Here is a 20,174-nt window from a genome sequence, read left to right as displayed (position 1 = left end):
TACTGGTCAGTTATTTTGTAGAATGTTTTTCTAGAATGTCCTTCAGTTTGAGTTCTCTGATGATCACTCCTGACTGGACTGAGATTATATTTTATTTTCAGGAGTTTCACAGAGCTGATGTGTCCTTCCCAGTATATTATATCAAGGTTATATTCTATTGGTGCATTTTATTAGTGGTGATGTAAACCATAACCACTTGCTTAGAGTGGTGTCTTCCAGTTATTATATACTGTACAGTTATTATTTTTCCTTTGTAATTACTAAATATTTGGGCAGAGACTATGGAATTATCTGTTTCTGCTCACACTTCTACCTAGTAATTTTAGCAGTTATTAGTATGTCTTGCCTATAGATTTTATAGTGTGACAATTACTGGTAATTTTTAAATTATCATTCTTTCTACATTAATTATGATCCTTTCAGAACAAAAAGTTGTCCCTTTTCTTCCATTTATTTATTCAGATGTTTAGATATGTTAGTATGGATTCACGGATATTTATTTAATTCTTCAAGTTATAATCTAACACCGTTATTATTTGGTTAGTTGCTTGAGTTGTTTCTCTTCTGGCCATTGGGAGCTGTGTGCCCTTGTGACATGCCCTCTCCCCTACTTTTTTCTTCCTCTGTCTCTAAGATTTCCTTACTTTCTGGCACTAAAAGATGCTCTGCATTCATCTCCTAGCTCCTCTACCTCAACCCTGGAATCAAACAGGCTCCCAAGGAGCCTGGTGTTCTTTTTTTTGGGAGAACAGTACATAGAGACCAAGATCTGGAGACAGCAGGCATGCTAAATGTTACTGGGGTGTCATTATTTCTGTCCCGCCAGGATACAGCAAGGAAACATGCCCTGTGTACTGACCAGCACATTCACATACATCTCTGTTTACTCTTGCATTTATCCAATTACGTGTGTTGCACTCCCCACACATACACACCCGTATTTTTAAATCATGAATTCATATTTATACTTCCAAATGCAATCTAGCAGTACAGAGTTCATTCTAGCATTCCTCCTTTCCTTATTTGTAACTTCTTTTTGCAACAGTGAAAAGCCTAATTCTCATTCATGTATATTTTTTAATTTAAAAGGTTTCATTAGGTCCAGGATCCAGACAGCAGAGTAGAAGGACGTGAAGCTCACCTCCTTTCAGATATATCAAAAATACATCTACATGTGGAAGGATTCTCACAGAATATCTACGGAACACTGGCAGAAGACCTCGGACCTCTGAAAGGGCAAGGAAATCTCCATGGAACTGGGTATGACAAAAGAAAAAGCAAGAAAAAAAAAAAGGAGAGAGAAAGGAATCAGAATGGAACCTGTGGCCAAGGGAGGGAGCTGTGACAGAGGAAAGCTTCCTGCCTGCTGGCCGGGAGAACTGTCAGGACAGAGGGCGTGCTTTGGAGCCCTGGATGAGAACTCGACAACTTGTCTGCAGCAGCTAGACTGGAGAGAGACCTGCACGGTGGCCAGCGCCTCTGCTCCGCACTCCCCGGTCTCAGATGCACGTCTGCTTGGTACGGGTGGGGGCTGGGCGGGGGAGCCTGGGTTTCAGAGATCAGACCCAGAGAGGGGGCTGGGGTGGGCTGTGTGGAAACAGGCTGAAGAGGCTGGAATCCGATGCAACTGCACCTCAGAGAAGGAAGCTGGGCAGCCTCGGAGGCCAGGCACCACTGTGAGCGGAGGGGCGGAACCCATCGCTGCAGCTTTTCCCGCAGGAGGTCTCAGGCAGCGGAACAGGAGTGCGGTCCTGAGCCCCTCTGCCCGCTGCTGCCCCTGGGCTTCAGGAGCGGTCTTGAGCTGCCCGCTCCCTCGGTCCCAGGCTCCAGGAGCAGCCCCTAACTGCCGCCACAGCCCTTGCAAACTCCAGGAGTGGCTGTGAGTCCACTCCCACTGTGTGTTCTGGGGGCACACGTGAGCAGCCGCTGCCTCTGAGAGCTCCAGGCCCAGGCACCGGCTGCAGCATCATAACGGCCAACACAGGCTGAGAAGAGGTGACAGGCATCCATACTGAAAACAGTCCTTGCACCAAAAAAAATACTAAACCCACACAAGCCACACAGGAACACTCCCACAGACAAACGGCCCTCCAAGACCACAGTAAATAGATGCTTTTCATAAACTCAGAGAGCAAGAGAAATAAATAAGTAAAATGAAGAAGCAGGGGAACCACTCCCAGTTATAAGACCAAGAGAATTCCCTTTCCCTGAAAGAATAAACAATGAAACAGACCTCTTCAGTCTAATAGACACTGATTTCAAAAAGGAAATAACGAAAATACTGAACAAATTAAGAAAGGGTATCAACAGAAATGCAGAGTATATTGTTAAGAGGAACTAGAAACTCTAAAGAGGAACCAAGAAAAATTATAAAACTCATTTCCGAGACTAAAATGAACTAACGGCAATGAACAGCAGAACAAATAATGCAGGAGAACGAACAAGTGATCTTGAGGCTAGAATAAGGGAAATCACCCAATCAGGACAGCAGACAGAAAGCCAAATGAAAAAAATGAAAATAGGAGATCTATGTGATAATCTAAAGCATGCCAACCTATGCATAATTGGGATTCCAGAAGGGCAAGAAAGAGAAAAGGGGATTGAAAATATATTTGTAGGAACTATGGCTGAAAACTTCCCAAATCTAGAGAAGGAAACAGATACCCAGGTACAGGAAGCACAGAGAGTCCCAAACAAGGTAAACCCAAACAGACCTACGCTGAGACATAAAATAAAAATGGCAAAAGTAAAAGATAAGGAGGATTATAAAGGTAGCACCAGTAAAACAAAGAGCTAATTACAAGGGACCCCCCATAAAGCTGATTTCTCTACAGAAAAGCTGCAGGCCAGAAGGGAATGGCAAGATATATTCAAAGTTCTGAAAGGGAAAAATCTGCAACCTAGGATACCCTACCCAGCAAGATTATCGTTTAGAATAGGAGGGGAGAGAGAATTTCTCAGACAAGTAAAAACTAAAAGAATACAGCAATACTAAACCTATCCTAAAGGAAATAGTGAAAGGTCTTCCCTAAATAAAAAAGAAGAAAGGATCTATAGGAAAGAGAAAATCACGACTGGAAAGCAAATCACCCAAATAAACCAGTACATGCGTGCTAAATCACTTCAGTTGCATCCAGCTGCTTGGGACCCATGGACTCTAGCTCTCCAGGCTCCTGCTCCATCGGATTCTCCAGGCAAGGATACTGGAGGGCCATGCCCTCCTCCAGGGGAACTTCCGACCCAGGGATCAAACCCGTGTCCATTATGTCTGTCTCCTGCATTGGCAGGCAGGTTCTTTACCATTAGCACCACCTGGGAAGCCCAAAACACAGAGTTTTTAAAAAAATAAAAATATTTTGGTGAAAGTGATGAAACAATAATGAACAGCAAAAGGATGAACATGAAGATGTAAAAGAGGACATCAGAATCATAAAATGTGGGGGAGGACAGTAAGAAAATGTAGATTTTTTTCCTTTCCTAGGATGTGTTTGAGCCTGTATGACTCCCAGTCTAAGGTAGGTAGATATAGAATGGGCTTAACAGATTTGAAAAACAGGGTAATCACAAATCAGAAGCATAAAATAGATTAACAAAAAGAAGAGAACATAAATATACTACAAAAGAAAATCAAACTACAAGAGAAAAAGAAAGGGACAAAGAAGAATCGTAAAATCAACTGGAAAATAAGGTTTAAAATGGCAATATGCATATCTATCAGTTATTACCTTAAATGTCAATGGACTAAATGCTCCAGTCAAAAGACACAGAGTAGCAGACAGGATTAAAAGAAAAACAAAAAAACAAGAGCCGGCAATATGCTGCCTATAAGAGACCCACTTTAGAGCAAAGGAAACATGCAGATTGAAAGTAAGGGCATACAAAAGGTATTTCAGACAAAACAGGCTTTAAAACAAAGGCTATAAAGAAAGATACCATATGATGAAAAACGACAAGAGGAGGATTTTATACTCGTCAACATAAATGCACCTAATACAGGAGTACCCAAATATATAAAACAAACATTAACAAACATAAAACTCCTAGAAAAGCTCATAGGCAAAACATTCTCTGACATAAACCATATCAACATTTTATAAGGTAAGTCTTCCAAGGCAACAGAAATAAGACCAAAAATAAACTAGTGGGACCTAATCAAACTCACAAGCTTTTGCACAGCAAAGGAAAACTTAAAAAAAAAAAAAAATTGAAAAGACAACCCACAGAATGGGAGAAGATATTTGCAAATCATAGGACCATTAAGGACTTAATTTCCAAAATATACGAAGAGCTCATACAACTCAACAAAAAAACAAGGAGCCCAATCGAAAAATGAGCAGAAGACCTAATTAGACATTTCTCCAAGGAAGAAATGCAAATGGTCAGTCAATAGGCACATGAAAAGATGCTCAACATGGTGCTCAACATCAACTAATTGCTAGAAAAATGCAAATCAAAACTACAATGAGGTACCACTTCACACCAGTCAGAATGGTTATTATTAAAAACTCTACAAATAACAAATGCTGGAGAGGATGTGAAGTCTCCGCCATTAGGAGAAAAGGGAACTCTCCTTGTTGGTGGGTGGGAATGTAAGCTGGTACAGCCACTATGGAAAACAGTATGGAATGTTCCTCAGAAAACTAAAAACAGAATTACCAGCAATCCAACTCCTGGGCATATATCCAAACAAAACTCGAATCCAAAAAGATGAACACACCGCTATGTTCACAGCAGCACTATTCATGACAGCCAAGACATGGAAACAATCTAAATGTCCATTGACAAAGGAATCAACATAGCTGTGGTGTTTATATACAATGAAATACGACTCAGCAATTAAAAAAGAACAAAATAATGCCATCTGCAGCAACATGGATGCAACTAGGGATTATCATACTAAGTGAAGTAAGTCAGAAGGAAAGACAAATACCATATGATGCAACTTACACGTGAAATCTAAAATATACCACAAATGAACCTATCTATGAAACAGAGTCATGGACAGAGAACAGATTTGTGGCTGCCAAGGGGGCTGGGGGAAGGGTGGAGCTGGAGGTCGGGGTTAGTAGATGTAAGCTATTACATACAGAATGGACAAACAACAAGGTCCTACTGTGTAGCACAGAGAACTATCTTCAGTATCCTACGATAAACCTTAGTGCCAAAGAGTAAAAAAAAAAGAACGTGTATGTATGTATAGCCGAACCACCTTGCTATACAGCAGACATTAACACAACACTGTAAATCAACCATAATTTTAAAAAATCCCCCAAATTACAAAATAAATAAAAGGTTTCATCAGTGTCAACACAAGTTTATGAAAAAAATGATACTGTGTGCCCTTCCCTGAAATGTGCTAATTATGTACGTTTCTCTGGGCAATGAGTGGTTTCTTCCAACCATACAGACTCAAAGATCCTACTCATAATCATTATACTGTACTTTAATTTTAATATTCATTTACATATACTTGCGTATATATTTAAACAGTCTGCATATTTAGCAACCTTTTAAAGGAACAGGTATCTTTAAAACTGCTTGTAAGCTGTCACTCACCACCTTATCCAAACTCCTGGGGGACGGCAGACGAAAGGGAAGAGAAGGATGCAAGCTCAGCCCCTCTCACAAAAACACCCAAATCACAACTAACTGCTGAACAATTACCGATACAAAACCTAGAACCTACCAAAAAAGGGATCCAAAGACAAAGAAAAGCTGCAATGAGACAGGAGGAGGAATGCAATCGTGAAAAATTAAGTCCCATACCTGCTGGGTGGGCGACCCACATAGCAAGCCCTTGGGAGGTACACACATACACACGTTATATTTTTATATAGCAAATGGGCTCCTTTCATTTATTCTTGATTTACTCTGTACGAGGAGTAAGCAAGGCTAAGTGGTAGGCCGGTATTCAGGTAATTCAGTCAACAGACCTACCATCTGTGAGTACTAATACCAAAATGGTCTAAACAAACCTAGAATTAACCCCTGCCCATGTGGCTTTCAACCTGGTGGGAAAGATAAATAAAAGTGTGCCACGAAAGAATAAAGGCAGGAGGGGAAGACGGTCCCACGCAGCCGGTGCTCGCTTCCTCTCCAGGCCCCACAGTGGGCACCTGCAGGTCCTGGAGAAATGTCTTTTGTCTGTCCCCCAGCAGCTCTCCCCTTGCCCACTCCACGCCCAAAGTGAAATAATGTTAGCTCTCTTTCTCTGAGTCTGCCAACCTCACCATCTCTGAAATGCAATGACCAGACACAGAAGTCCCAAACACACAAGTCCAAAGGAGAGTAACTGTTATATTCAAGGAGATAAATGCTGTCTTTAACATTTAGCCTAAATGACCGGCATATCAGCGTGCTTTTGCACACTGGATAAGAGCTCCTAAAGAATTATGGATTTGCAAGTGCTCTTTACACTGCAAAGTACAATGCATATGTGTGTGAAGGGACTGTCACCATTAAACACAGCTACATTTATACCCAATGAACAGAACTGGTGACTGAGCTTGGTCTTGACCTGATTCTCCAGGATGGAGGAAGGCAAGCATCAAGAGAGAAGCTGGGAAAAGGAAAGAGGAAAGTCTCTACACACAGCTCTGAAAGCTCACTGGATATAGTGTTAAGTGAAAAAAGCAAGCTGCAGAGGAGAGTAAGGACTGATGCTGAAGCTGAAACTCCAAAACTCTGGCCACCTGATGCGAAGAACTGACTCACTTGAAAAGACCCTGATGCTGGCAAAGATTGAAGGCAGGAGGAGAAGGGGACGACAGAGGATGAGATGGGTGGATGGCATCGCCGACTCAATGGACAGGAGTTTGAGTAAACTCTGGGAGTTGGTGATGGACAGGGAGGCTTGGCAGGGGCAGGGAGTGCTCGCAAAGAGTCGTACACGACTGAGAGACTGAACTGAACTGAGGACAGTAAGTAGGAGACAGCGTTCAAATATACCTACATATTTGCCTATGGTTTCAAAAAGAAACAATGGAAGAACCCAAACTAATAGAAACAGTCATCTCCAGGAGCAAGAAGAGTAAAAGGAAGAGGGGAAATAAATGGAAGTTTGAGGGAAGGTTTTTCTAAAGATCAGAAAATCACCGATAATAAATGCAGAAAGAATAGTAGAATTTGAAGTCACCATTTTATAACCCTTAATTAAAAAAAAAACTGATCTAGGCAACAGCCATCTAATGCTACTAAAGCATTAAATGAGAGGTTGGTAAGATCTTTATAAAGGGTAATTTAGGTTCATAACACCTGAAGCCATTCATCACTGATAACGGGAAAACCACGTATCACACTCTTCCTGACGGGATGCAGCAAGAAATGTACTCTCCCACCAAAGAAGTATTCTTGCCCAAAAAAAAGAAAAAAAAAAAATCTTGAACATGAATTTAATCAAGCTTCTGCATCTAACAAGTTTATAGAAAATATGGAGGATAAAAGAATATGTTTAACATCACCGTAATAAAGCAGTTAGGAAGAGTCAAACTGAGACAGAAAGCAGAGAAGGACTTGAGGTCAACTCCTCTTACAGAAACACCTGAACCACAACTAACCACTGAACCACCACTGACAAAAGAGATTTGAACCTACCAAAAAAGATATTCTACCACCCAAAGACAAAGAAGAAACCACAAGATGGTAGGAGGGGCACTTCCACCATAATAATCAAATCCTATACCCGCTAAGTGGGTGACCACAAACTGGGAAGTAATCACATTGCAACTGAGTAAGAGTTCTGACACCCGAACCCCGTCAGACTCCCCAGCCTGGGGGTCTCCTGTCTGGAGGAGGAGCGCCCAGAGCATCTGGCTTTGAAGGTCAGCAGGGCTTGAGTGCAGAAGCCACACAGGACTGCCGGAGGGCGCAAAAACGACGTGACATGGCACTGGAACTCAGAACAAGGCAACAGCTCCTAGGAGCTCGGGCCAGGCCTACCTGTGGGTCTCCGAGGGTCTCCCAGGGAGGTGGGGATCAGCTGTGGCTCACTATAGGGGCAAGGGAGCTGGCGGGGGACACCCCAGGGAACACCCGCTGGTGCGATCTCTCCCGGAGGGCGTCATTTTGGCATTGAGACCTGGCACCACCCAACAGGCTGCAGACCCCGGTGCTGGGACACCTCAACAACAACAGGATGGGGACGCAGCCCGCCTAAAGACAGCCTGACCCCACGGCTGCCTATAACACACCTCCCGACACGGGCCTGCCCGTCAGAGGGACGGGACCCAGCGGCACCCGCCAGTGGGCAGGCACCAGTCCGTCCTCCCGGGAGGCCTGCCCAAGCCCGTGGACCAACCTCACACACCAGGGGACAGACACCAGCGGCAAGAAGAGCCAGAACCCTGCAGCTTGAGGAACAGAGACTGGAAACGCAGAAAGTTAGACAAAAGGAGACGACAGAGAAACATAGCAACGGCTACACGCAACTCTAAGCCAGGAAACCGGGCTACCTAGAGGAAACGGACAAATTCTTAGAAATGTATAGCCTTCCAAGACCGAACCAGGGAGAAATAGAAAATATGGACAGACAAATCATATGTACTGAAATTGAAACTGTGATTTTAAAACTTCCAACAAATGAAAGTCCAGGACTAGATGACTTCACAGGCAAATTCTATCAAACATTTAGAGAAGAGTCAACACCTGTCCTTCTGAAACTCTTTCAAAAAGTTGCAGAGGAACCAACCTGTCTAAACTCATTCTATGAGGCTACCATCACTCTGATACCAAAACCAGACAAAGATACCACAAAAAAAGAAAAGTAAGGCCAATATAACTGATGATCATAGATGCAAACATCCTCAACAAAATACTAGCAAATCAAATCCAATACATTAAAAGGATCATACATCATGATCAAGTAGGCTTCATCCCAAGCATGCAGGGATTTTTCAAAAACCACAATTCAGGCAGTGTGATATATCACATAAACAAAGTGAAGAATAAAAAACATACACTCATCACAATAGATGCAGAAAAGCTTCTGACAAAATTGACCACCCATTTATGAAAGAGTTTCCATTAAGTGGACATAGAGGGGAAACTACTGAAAGGAAAAAACTGAAAGGATTTCCTCCAAAATCAGTAACAAGATAAGGATATCCACCTTCATCACTTTTATTCAACATAGTTTTAGAAGTCCTAGACCCATGGCAATCAGAGAAGAAAAAGATATAAAAGGAATCCAAATTGGAAAAGAAGTAAAACTATTACTGTTTGCAGATGACATGATACTATACATACAAAATCCTAAAGACTCTACTAGAAAACTACTAGAGCTTATCAATGAATACAGTAAGGTTTTAGGATACAAAATCAATACACAGCAATCTCTTGCATTTCTATATACTAACAATGAAAAATGAGAAAGAAAAATTAAGGAAACAATCCCATTTACCATAGCATCCAAAAGAATAAATTACCTAGGAATAAACCTACCTAAGGAAGCAAGAGACCTGTACTTTGAAAACTATAGGATGCTAATGAAAGAAACTGCAGATGACACAGATGGAAAAATATACCATGTATATCCTTGAATAATAAAAATATATATATATATAAATAAAAAAAATAAAAAAGGAAGAATCAATACTATCAAAATTACTGTATTACTCAAGGCAATCTACAGAGTCAATGCAACTCTTATTAAATTACCAATGGAATTTTTCACAGAATTAGAACAAAAAGTTTTTTAAATGTGTATGGAAACACAAAAAGACTGAACAGTTAAACCTATTCTGACAAAGAAAAACAGAGCTGGAGGAATCAGGCTCCCTGACTGCAGGCTAGAATACAAAGCCACAGTAATCAAAACAATATGGTACTGGAGCAAAAACTGAAAGAATCAACTGAACAGGAGAGAAAGCCCAGAAGTAAGCTCATGCACCTATGGTCAATTACTCTACGACAAAGGAGGCAAGAATACACAGTGGAAGGACTTCCCTAGTGGTCCAGTGGTTAAGACTCTATGATCCCAATGTATCGGGGCTGGGTTCAACCCCTAGTCAGAGAACTAGAGCCCTCATACCACAACCAAGACCCAGTGCAGTCAAATAAGTTTTTAAAAAATAGAATATACAGTGGGGGAAAAACAGTCTCTTCAATAAGTGATGCTGGGAAAACTGAACACCTACATGTAAAAGAATGAAATTAGAACAATCTCTAACACCATACACAAAGATAAACTCAAAATGGATTAAAGATCTAAATTTGAGGTTAGATATTATAAATCTCTTAGAGGAAAACATAGGCAGAACACTCTTTGACATAAATTGCAGCAATATCTTTTTCAATCCACCTCCTATAGTAATGAAAATAAAAACAAAAGTAAACAAGTGGGATCTAATTAAATTTAAACACTTTTTCAGAGCAAAGGAAACCATAAAAAAAAAAAAAACACCCTACAAAATGGGAGAAAATATTTTCTAATGAAGCAACTGACAGGTTAATCCCCAAAATATACAAAAATAGCTCATTCAGCTCAATACCAAAGAAACAACCAAATCAAAAAATGGGTGGATGATCTAAATAGACATTTTCCCAAAGAAGACACACAGATGACCAAAAAGCACATGAAAAGATATTCAACATCACTAATTAAGGAAATGCAGAACAAAACTACCAGAAGGTATCACCTCACCAGTCAGAATGGCCTTCATCGAAAATTCTACAAGGAGTTCCCTGGTGGTCCAGCAGTTAAGAGTCCGCCTGCCAACGCAGGGGATACAGGTTTGATCCCTGGCCCAGGAAAGAGCAGCCCCACTGGCTGCAACTAGAGAAAGCCTGCACACAACAAACAAGACCTAGCGCAGCCATAAAGAAAGAAAACAGAAAACCTCTACAAACAATAAATGCTAGAGGCAGTGCAGAGAAAACAGAATCCCCCTACTCCGTTGGTGGGAATGTAAACTGGGAACACCATTATGGAGAACAGTATTGAGGTTCCTTAAAGCTAAACATAGAACTACCATATGATCCAGCAATCCTCCTGCTGAGCATGTATCTAGAAAAAATGTAATTCAAAAAGATACATGAACCCCAGTATTTACTGCAGCACAACTTACAATAGCCATGACATGAAAGCAACCTAAATGTCCATAACAGATGAAGAGATAAAGAAGATAGATACCTATGTATTAATAGAATGGAATATGACTCAACCAGAAAAAAGAATGAAATAACGCCATTTCAGCAACATGGAAGGACCTAGAGATTATTATCTTAAGTGAAGTAAGTCAGATAGATAAATATGACAAATAGCATATCATTTATAGGTGGATTTCTAAACAATTATAAAAATGAACTTATTTGCAAAACAGAAATGGACTCAGACTCCAAAAACAAACTTACAGCTATCAAAAGAAAAAGGTAGGGGGAGGAATAAATTAGGGATTCGGCATTAACATATACACATTTATATAAAAAAGATAATCAATATGGACCTACTGTATAGCACAGTGGACTCTACTCAATATTCTATAATAACCTAAATAGGAAAAGAATTTGAAAAAGGATGCATGTATACGTATAACTGAGTCACTTTGTTGTACACCTGAAACTAACACAACACAGGAAAACAACTGTACTCTAAAATAAAAATTAAATTAAAAACAAACAGTAAAGCCGGGGCTTCCCTGGTGGCTCAGTGGTAAAGAATCCACCTGCCAATGTGAGAGACATGGGTTCAATCCCTGACCCAGGAAGATCCCACACGCCATGGAGCAACTAAGCCTGCGCTCCTCAGCTTGACAGCCACAACTACTGACCCCACCCGCTGCAACTACTGAAGCCCTGGCGCCCTAGAGTCTGTGCCCCGCAACAAGAGAAGCCATCACAATGGGAAGCCAGGGCACCGCAGCTAGAAAGCAGCCTCCACTCTCCAGTTAAGACAGAAGTCTGCGCAGCAACGAAGACCCAGCACAGCCAAAAATAAATAAATAAATAAAATAAAGCAATGAGCCAAATTTAGACTGTAAGAAATTACAGTTTCTTCTACAGACGGCATTTTAAAAAATAAAAGGATGGAGGAATTATTAAAAAAAATGTGGGAGAAATAAGAGATACTCTAACCAAACGCAATGTTTGAATTCTGATTTAAAGAAACTAGTTATAAGTTGACTTTAAAAAAAATAAATGGATAAAAATCAGACATGAGTGGATATTAGCTGATATTAAGGAATCACTGTTAATACTGCTGGGTGTGATGATGGTTATTCTTTAAAAGTCCTTACCTGGTAAGAGATACTCACTAAAGTATTAACTGAAGAATGACATGCTGTCTAAGCTTTCCCCCTTAAATACTCCAGTGTACGCATGTGCACACAGATCCACATACATGAAACTGTGGGGGCAACAGATGAAACCAGACTTGCTGGATGCAGGTAGGTAACTGAAGCTGGGTGATGGGCTCATAAGGGAACATGACAGTTTTTTCCCTAGTTCTGAGTATGGCCTGTGTGTGTGTGTGTGTGCATGTTTTTAAATTTCCACAGCAAAGACTTTTTAAAAATAAGGAAGCAGAGTGGGATATGTAAAGAAACCAGATTCTTACCTCATAAACTGGTCCAATTTCATAATCTGTGAAAAATCCGATGGAGGGCTTAGCTAGAAACACTGGAGTATCAGCACAACTGTGGGAGGGCAAGGGAGGGTGAGAGAGGCTGTTAGTTTCATCCCTGTAAGTGATTCATGGAAAATAAATACATTCAAGCCATCAAAGAGACTGGCAACACATCATCCTTCGGGTTTTATTGTTCGCAAAGCAGGTCACCAAACAATTTTACAGCAAGATTGAATCTTTGTGAAGATATATATATATAGCTACACACAGAACAGGGAAAACTCTGGAGGCTTAAACACCAATATATTTTTTTAAATTTATTTTACTTTTACAAACCCTTGTGTCGAGGGCTGACTTTCAATAGATCGCAGCGAGAAGCTGCTCTGCTACATAAAAAGTCCCAAACACCAATATGTTAATTGCATTTTTTACATAGGTGCTATTTTTTCTCAGCAAATCTTTTCATTTTTGGTTTTTCTCTTTTCTTTTTGGCTGCACCAAGTGGCTTCTGGAATCTTAGTTCCCCAACTAGGGATCAAATCCAGGCCCCCTGCATTAGGAGCACAGCGTCTTACTCACTGGACCACCGGTGAAGTCTAAGCAAATTTTTTTTTTTTTTTTAAATAAAAACATATTATTTCTCTAATAAATAAACATTAATAGTTTTTTTTTTCCAGTCTATTTGGCTGTACCAGGCCTTTGTTGAGGCAGGCAGGATCTTTACTGGTAGCATGTGGGATTTAGTTCCCTGACAAGGGATCGAACCTGAGCCCCTGAATTGGGGAGCACAGAGTCTTATTCACCCGACCATTAGGGAAGTCCCACACTAATCATTTTAAGTCCATTAAAATTAAGAACCCATGAAGCAAATCGTTCCCTTTATATGGACAATTACTGAAATATAGACAAACGGCTTCCTAGGTGGCTCAGTGGGTAAGGAGATGCAGGTTCGACCTTCTGGGACAGGAAGATCCCCTGGAGCAGGAAATGGCAACCCGCTCCAGTATTCTTGCCTGGAAAATTCCATGGGCAGAGAAGCCTGGCGGGCTATAGTCCACGGGGTCCCAAAGAGTCAGACACGACTGAGTGACTGAGCGCACACACTCTTTTAAAGAAAAATCACTATCTGTACTAGTTACTTGTCTTTATGCAGATTTTAAACATTTTTATTATCCAAGACACATGAATGTAACAGCAGGAGCACATGGCTATGGAGATGCCTCCCATTTGACCGAGGCTGTTCAGATATAAGCAAAGGGCCAACACTAACCCCTATTCCTCAAGAAAAGGTCAGAAAAGCACAAACCCAGGACTCTGGGGATGTCCCAAGGCCACACCCGTAGGCAGCCCTGAAGCCCTGCTCAACTCGGATCCTGACCCTCTGGCCCCAAACCTCGGGGACCCTCCAGAAGCAAGGCAGATCCACGACCTTCTTTCTGCGCTTTCCTCTGCAGGGTCAGATTCTCTGAGAATACAAGTCAGGAAAAGACGCACCTCTCCTCCAGCTCTCCGTCCTGGAATTTGCCTATCCGTGCTGGCTTCTTGGGAGGAAAGAGAAGAGACTTGCCTCCCAACGGAGTGTTAGGAGGGAAAAAGCGAGGGTTTCTCAGGAAGCGGTTCCGACTCTCCATCCTGGCAAGCTGAAGCCGTTCCAGCTGCCTCTGGGGCGCCCGTAAATGGTTCATCCAGTTTTTATTCTTCGGTAAACCTGTTTTCTTTGAAATGGGAGAAAAGGATAGAGTCAATGGGAGGCCAATGGGCCGTGTGCATTGACATCTTGCTGATCCGAGACCCCTGATGGCCAAAGACACCCTCCTGTTTTGCTGTGGCTTCATTACGACAACGTGTGTCACCTGGAACCCCTTCCCCCTCATCATGGCCCTGCCCCCCACCCCCCACCACACACTGGCTTCAAACTCACCTCGACGGCTGCTCTGGGTCTGAGTTTGGCCTTAAAAGACGAGTCCCATGTGAGGCTGTCCATAGTATAGTCCGTCTCCTCTGCAGACTGAGAGGACATCTTCCTGCACGTGGGCTTCTTGCTCAGCTCTTTCTTTGGGATGGAACGTTTCTCAGAACTAAACGTCAGTTTTGAATATCCAGGGACAGAGACACCTGTGGCACCGGGAAAAACAGGAAGTTACCAGACCCAGGGGAGGAGGTGAGCCATCCAAGATGACCAAATGAAATTACCAGAGGCACCGCTAGCTTCTTTTTTCTTTCTTCTAAATGTTTATATTTCCTACACCAGATGTATTAAATAACTGCCCTTCAGCGTATCAGTTACTCCTGGAACTTACTCTGTATCCTTGAGACTCTAGTGTTCACACTGTATTATCTGTTCACTTGTCAAACACGGCCAGGAACAGGAGAGGACGACTGTCACACATACGCATGGACACATACCGCATGTGTGAACACGCTTTTAAAAGGCTCACATGAGAAATCAGTTTGTATTAGCTTTGTGGACTGCAAAATCATCTCCAAAAGGTTAAGTGAGGATATTCAACGTTCCCAGCAGGAGAGCAGTGAAACCAGTCCCATCACATCTCCCAGCACAGTAACAGGTGAGCGCTCAACAACATTTACTCAGTACTCTAATGACCTGTATGGGAACAGAGTCTAAAAGAGAGTGGAATATATATGTATGTATACTGACTCACCTTACCATATGCCTAAAAATAACCCAAGACTGTAAATCAACTATACGCCAATAAAACTGATTTGAAAAAGAAATAGAACCAGATCCCACAGGAAAAAAAAAATCCTCAATACATGTTAAATCCATCCTTATTTATCTGCCTAGGATAGTATTTGAAAGTTGGCTAGAAATTAAGTGGCTGGGTATCCCAGGCACTCGGTTCTGCTTCCTTCTTTCTGGCCTCACCTGTCAGCAGGGCCCAGGCCGTCAGTTAAACTCTCTCTTCATCTACATCCTCAATTCTCTGGACCCCCATCCTCCTACCCCAAAGGCTTTCTCAGCTCCAAACCCCCAAGCGGTCATCAGAGTCCCACTGACTGGGGCTGCTGACGAGCTTGCCTTTGGAGCCTGGCACCACCAGGCTGCCATCCAGATGTTTGGTCACAGGATCTACAGGGTGACACTTCCAAAACTTTACCTTCCTGCTTAAGCCCACAAGACAGCTTCCCACGCACTCATTCTCAGAGGATCTTGCCTCCCACAGTGCAGGAAACTAGCCCAGTATCACATTCACACACACGCAGCCTTTGCTGCTCCCAACCTTCTCTCCACACTCAAAGTCGCTCCTGGCCTGTAAGGGCTATGCAGAACCCTTAGGTCTGTGTTCTGAGCCCATGAGACACTTGCTCCCTTGCTCGTCTATGTCTGCAGATCCGCCCTCTCATGATTTATTCAACTACATTTTAAAATAATGCCACACCTTGTCGTTGGGCAACCGATTGGGGTATCATATTCCATTTTGAGAAGCTGAGACTTTTATCTCGTAGGCGTTAGTAAGCTAGTGAGGAAGTGGCATGCTCACAGCTGACCCTCCCAATAGCCATGACCAAAAGATCTACGAACAAGGAAATGGCACAGAGGTGGCTGCTGTGGTCCTGCTTCTAAAGAACTTCCGTGGAATGGGATCAGAGGCTGGAAAGGCAGTACAGAGGCATTACCTTTAGGTGCAGAGCAAAATGGCACTGGATCACTGTAGTAATCATTCGGGCAGATCAAATGATGCTTCCGTAGCAACTCATTGTCCACGCACCACCTGAAGATGGTCTTCACTACACAGAAGGGAACGAGAAAAGGTGTTTCAAGGCAGATTGACGCCAAAGAAACTACACTCAAGCTTTCTTCATCCTCCCAGCCTAAACCACCTAATAAAATTCTTTGGTGGTCATTTTGAGATTTAAGAAACTTATCAGTGAGTATTTAAGTTGGTCACTTATAAAAGGCCAACCATTGGGCAAGGCTGTGTTGTGATATTATTTGAGCCAAAATATGGTTACTCGCAGAGAGGTCAATAAAAAAGAGTTAGGAGAAATAGAATAGATTGATGAGTGGCCCCAATTTTTCACTCTTCTCTGGCTTCAATCTTCACATGGCTAGAAGCCTGCCATGTGAGTGTGCAGTTCCTATCACTAGAGACAGAGCCCACTTCTTCACCCTTGATGTTGGCGGTACGATGTGCTTTGACCATGAGATGCTGGCAGGATTCTGAAAGGTGCTTGTGCAGCTGAGCCTTCCCTCTTGTGTCTTCGCCATCGTCATGAGAAGAGCTCCTGGCCCTTCACCCTGGACCCCAGCAGGTATCCCTGTGGAGCAGGCTTGAACCCAACATGTGGCAGGGGGAACCATGTTCAGCTGGACGCACAGCTGGACGTTGGTCTAGCCAGCTAAGCCCAGCTAGATCAGCCAACCACCAACCGACCAGAGAGAAGATCTCATTTAATAGAATGGGAAGTTGATAAATAACATCATTGGTTGATGAGCATGGAAACAGTAGAAAAGGTATCTTTTTCAGAGGCTTCCAGAAGAATTAGAGCTAAAAATGGCCATGTCTGACAAGTGGACTGAAGTTGGGAAAGGTGAGGTGGAGGATTTTTTCCAACAGACTCTTTTTTTCAGCAGTGTTAGATTTGTAGCAAAATTGAGAAGGTGGTACAGAGGTTTCCCACATATTCTCAGGCCCCACACATGCACAGCCTCCCCCTGTATCAACATCCCTTACAACTGATGATCCCTACACTGACACACCATTATCACATGAAGCCTGAAGTTTCTATTAGGATTCACTCTTGGTATTCTACAGTCTGTGGGTTTGGACAAATGTGGAATGACATATGTAGGTGAGGATTTTTTTTCTATTTTATTAGAAGTTTTTCTAAACAATTTGGTTTTTTAAAACCATGTACACAAGACTTCCCCGGTAGTCCAGTGGTTAAGACTCTGCCTGCCGATGCAGGGGACATGAGTTTAACCCCTGGTCTGACAAGATCCCACAGGCCATGAGGCAACTTAGCCGGTGCGCCAAAACTACTTAGCCTGCACTCTAGAGCCCACGAGCCACAACTACTGAAGCCTGCATGCCGAGAGCTTGTGTTCCACAACAGGAGAACCCACAACATTGAGAAGCCCATGCACTACAACTAGAGAGCAGTCGCTGCTCACTCCAACAAGAGAAACTCCAAGGGCACCAATAAAGACTCAGCACAGTCAACCCCACCCCCAGCAAACAGATGGGGGAACAGTGGAAACAGTGACAGACTTTATTTTCTTGGGCTCCAAAGTCATTGCAGATGGTGACTGCAGCCATGAAATTAAAAGACGCTTGCTCCTGGAAAGAAAAGTCATGACCAACTTAGACAGCATATTAAAAAGCAGAGACTTTACTTTGCCAACAAAGGTCTAGTCAAAGCTATGGTTTTTCCAGTGGTCATGTATGAATGTGAGAGCTGCAACATAAAAAAGCTAAGTGCTGAAGAATTGATGCTTTTGAACTGTGGTGTTGGAGAAGACTCTTGAGAGTCCCTTGAACTGCAAGGAGATCAAACCAGTCCATCCTAAAGGAAATCAGTCCTGAATATTCATTGGAAGGACTGATGCTGAAGCTAAAACTCCAATCCTCTGGCCACCTGATGTGAAGAACTGACTCATTGGAAAAGACCCTGATGCTGGGAAAGACTGAAGGCAGGAGGAGAAGGGGACGACAGAGGATGAGATGGTTGGATGGCATCACCATCTCAATGGACACGAGTCTGAATAAACTCTGGGAGTTGGCGATAGACAGGGAAGCCTGGCGCGCTGCAGTCCCTGGGGTTGCAAAGAGTCGGACATGACTGGGCGACTGAACTGAACAGTCAAAAAAAAAAAAAAAGAAAAGAATCATGTGCACTACTACTTTGATAAAAATTAAGGAATAAATAGGGTGAATGGAAGACTTGAAAGTTTTCAAGCTTTGTTGCTTGTTCCATTAACACACATGGTGCTTTAAAGAGGACTTTCTGGATTTCCCTGATGGTTCAGGGGTTATGTGAACTGCAGGGGCGCAGGTTATGCTTCCACTGCAGGGGAGGCAGGTTCAATCTCTCACTGGGGAACTAGGATCCCACAAACTGCGCTGCAGCCAAATAAAGGGGAGGTTTTTGAATGTAGGGGATTACGGAGCAGGAGAGAGGTCAGGGAATTAATTCATCATGAAGAACTTCAGCCCACAGCACTGAAGCAAGGGACTCTTGGGACATGATCTGGACTCTGCTAGGAAACTCAAAACTGCTCAGTCACCTACCCACTCCTGTTTCTGGAGAACAGAGGCTTCCTTCCAAAATTCACCAAAAGCCTCTCATTGGTCCATCCCAGAACCACAGCTGAAAGGGCCATTCTGGGCAAATGTGGAGCCCAGGCCTCTCCTCTGCAATACAGAGCCCTCAGCAGGGACTGGCAGCAATGCAAAACTGACACAATCCAGCCCAGTTCCCAAGGACTTGGCAATGGCCTATTTGAAATATTAAAAGATAAGATAAAGCTTCCAGAAAAATGGCAAAGGCCATGTGGCAAGGAGGTGTATCCTCTCTTCTGATACCATTCCCTCCAAGGTCCTCCCTAGGCCGTGGGCAGTTCCGTGTCTGCAGGAGTGGGGCTGGTGGGGCGCAGCTTGTTATCAGGGCTTTGGGAAGTCTCTCTCCACCCCAGGCGTGGACTAGGTGAGCCCTGGGCACCCTGAACTGGCCGTGTGACCTCTTGTAGGAAGGGTGGGCTTCCTACATGGACCCTGCTCCTGAGCATGGCAATGCAAGGCACTGGCTGCTCCCCTTCCCAAAAGATAATGCAGATAAAATACCAGCAAGGAAAGGGAACAAAAGCACAGAACATTCTGCAGAATTCTGATCTTTCTCCCTCTGTCTGGAGAATTTTCACGTTTTCCACCTTGTGACATTTGTATTAGCCAAGACAGAAAGGTTACTTCAGTGTCTCAAATAACAATCATCTTCACGATCAATCATCCAGGTTACGAAAGAGGTTCTTGGGACACCACTTTCTGCCCTGAGAAGCAGAACCAGAAAGGTGTCCAGGGAACTGGATTAAGGTCTCTACTTCTGCTATTTCTGAAATAAAAAAGAGAAACCTTGCCAGCAGAAGGCTGAGAAACCAGGGTGGATAACGTCTGCCTAATATTGCGTGCTAAGTCGCTCAGTCATGTCCGACTCTGTGATCCCATGGAGTGCAGCCTGCCAGGCTCCTCTGTCCATGGGGATTCTCCAGGCAAGAATACTGGAGTGGGTTGTCATTTCCTCTTGCAGGGGATTTTCCTAACCCAGGGATCAAACCCACGTCTTTTCTTTTCTTTTTTTTTTTTTTTTTAACCACGTCTCTTAAATCTCCTGTATTGGCAGGTGGGTTCTTTACCACTAGCACCACCTAGGAAGCCCATAACTTAAAATTATCTGGGGTAAAAAAATAAAATGAAGGTCACTGGGAAACGCTCTTGGCTGATAACTGTTTCCCAGTTCTCAATGTTTTGTTCCACTTTCATTAAAAGCAAACAAACAAATAATTATGTAATCTCCCCTGATCTCTAGCCAGAAGAATCCTACCAAAGACCAGGGACAGTATCTGACTCCGCAGACTTGGCAGATAGCAGACAACCAA

At 42.9% G+C, this 20,174-nt stretch overlaps 1 protein-coding gene across 1 annotated transcript in view; it reads right to left on the bottom strand.

The window, feature by feature from the left end:
• Window positions 1-20,174, bottom strand: part of DLEC1 (DLEC1 cilia and flagella associated protein) — a 98,907-nt gene that overhangs the window by 55,615 nt on the left and 23,118 nt on the right. Inside the window, exons 5-8 of the mRNA XM_020914822.2 lie at window positions 16,199-16,309; window positions 14,481-14,674; window positions 14,054-14,274; window positions 12,551-12,629 (exon numbers count right to left, since the gene is read on the bottom strand). Of these exons, the coding sequence (XP_020770481.2) occupies window positions 12,551-12,629; window positions 14,054-14,274; window positions 14,481-14,674; window positions 16,199-16,309 (605 nt within the window). The remainder of the gene's footprint in view (window positions 1-12,550; window positions 12,630-14,053; window positions 14,275-14,480; window positions 14,675-16,198; window positions 16,310-20,174) is intronic.

This window comes from Odocoileus virginianus, chromosome 26 (assembly GCF_023699985.2).
Source record: "Odocoileus virginianus isolate 20LAN1187 ecotype Illinois chromosome 26, Ovbor_1.2, whole genome shotgun sequence".
NCBI classification, from domain to species: domain Eukaryota; kingdom Metazoa; phylum Chordata; class Mammalia; order Artiodactyla; family Cervidae; genus Odocoileus; species Odocoileus virginianus.
The sequence above is the reverse complement of the archived record's forward strand: the minus strand, read 5'-3'. Positions and strand labels throughout refer to the sequence as shown.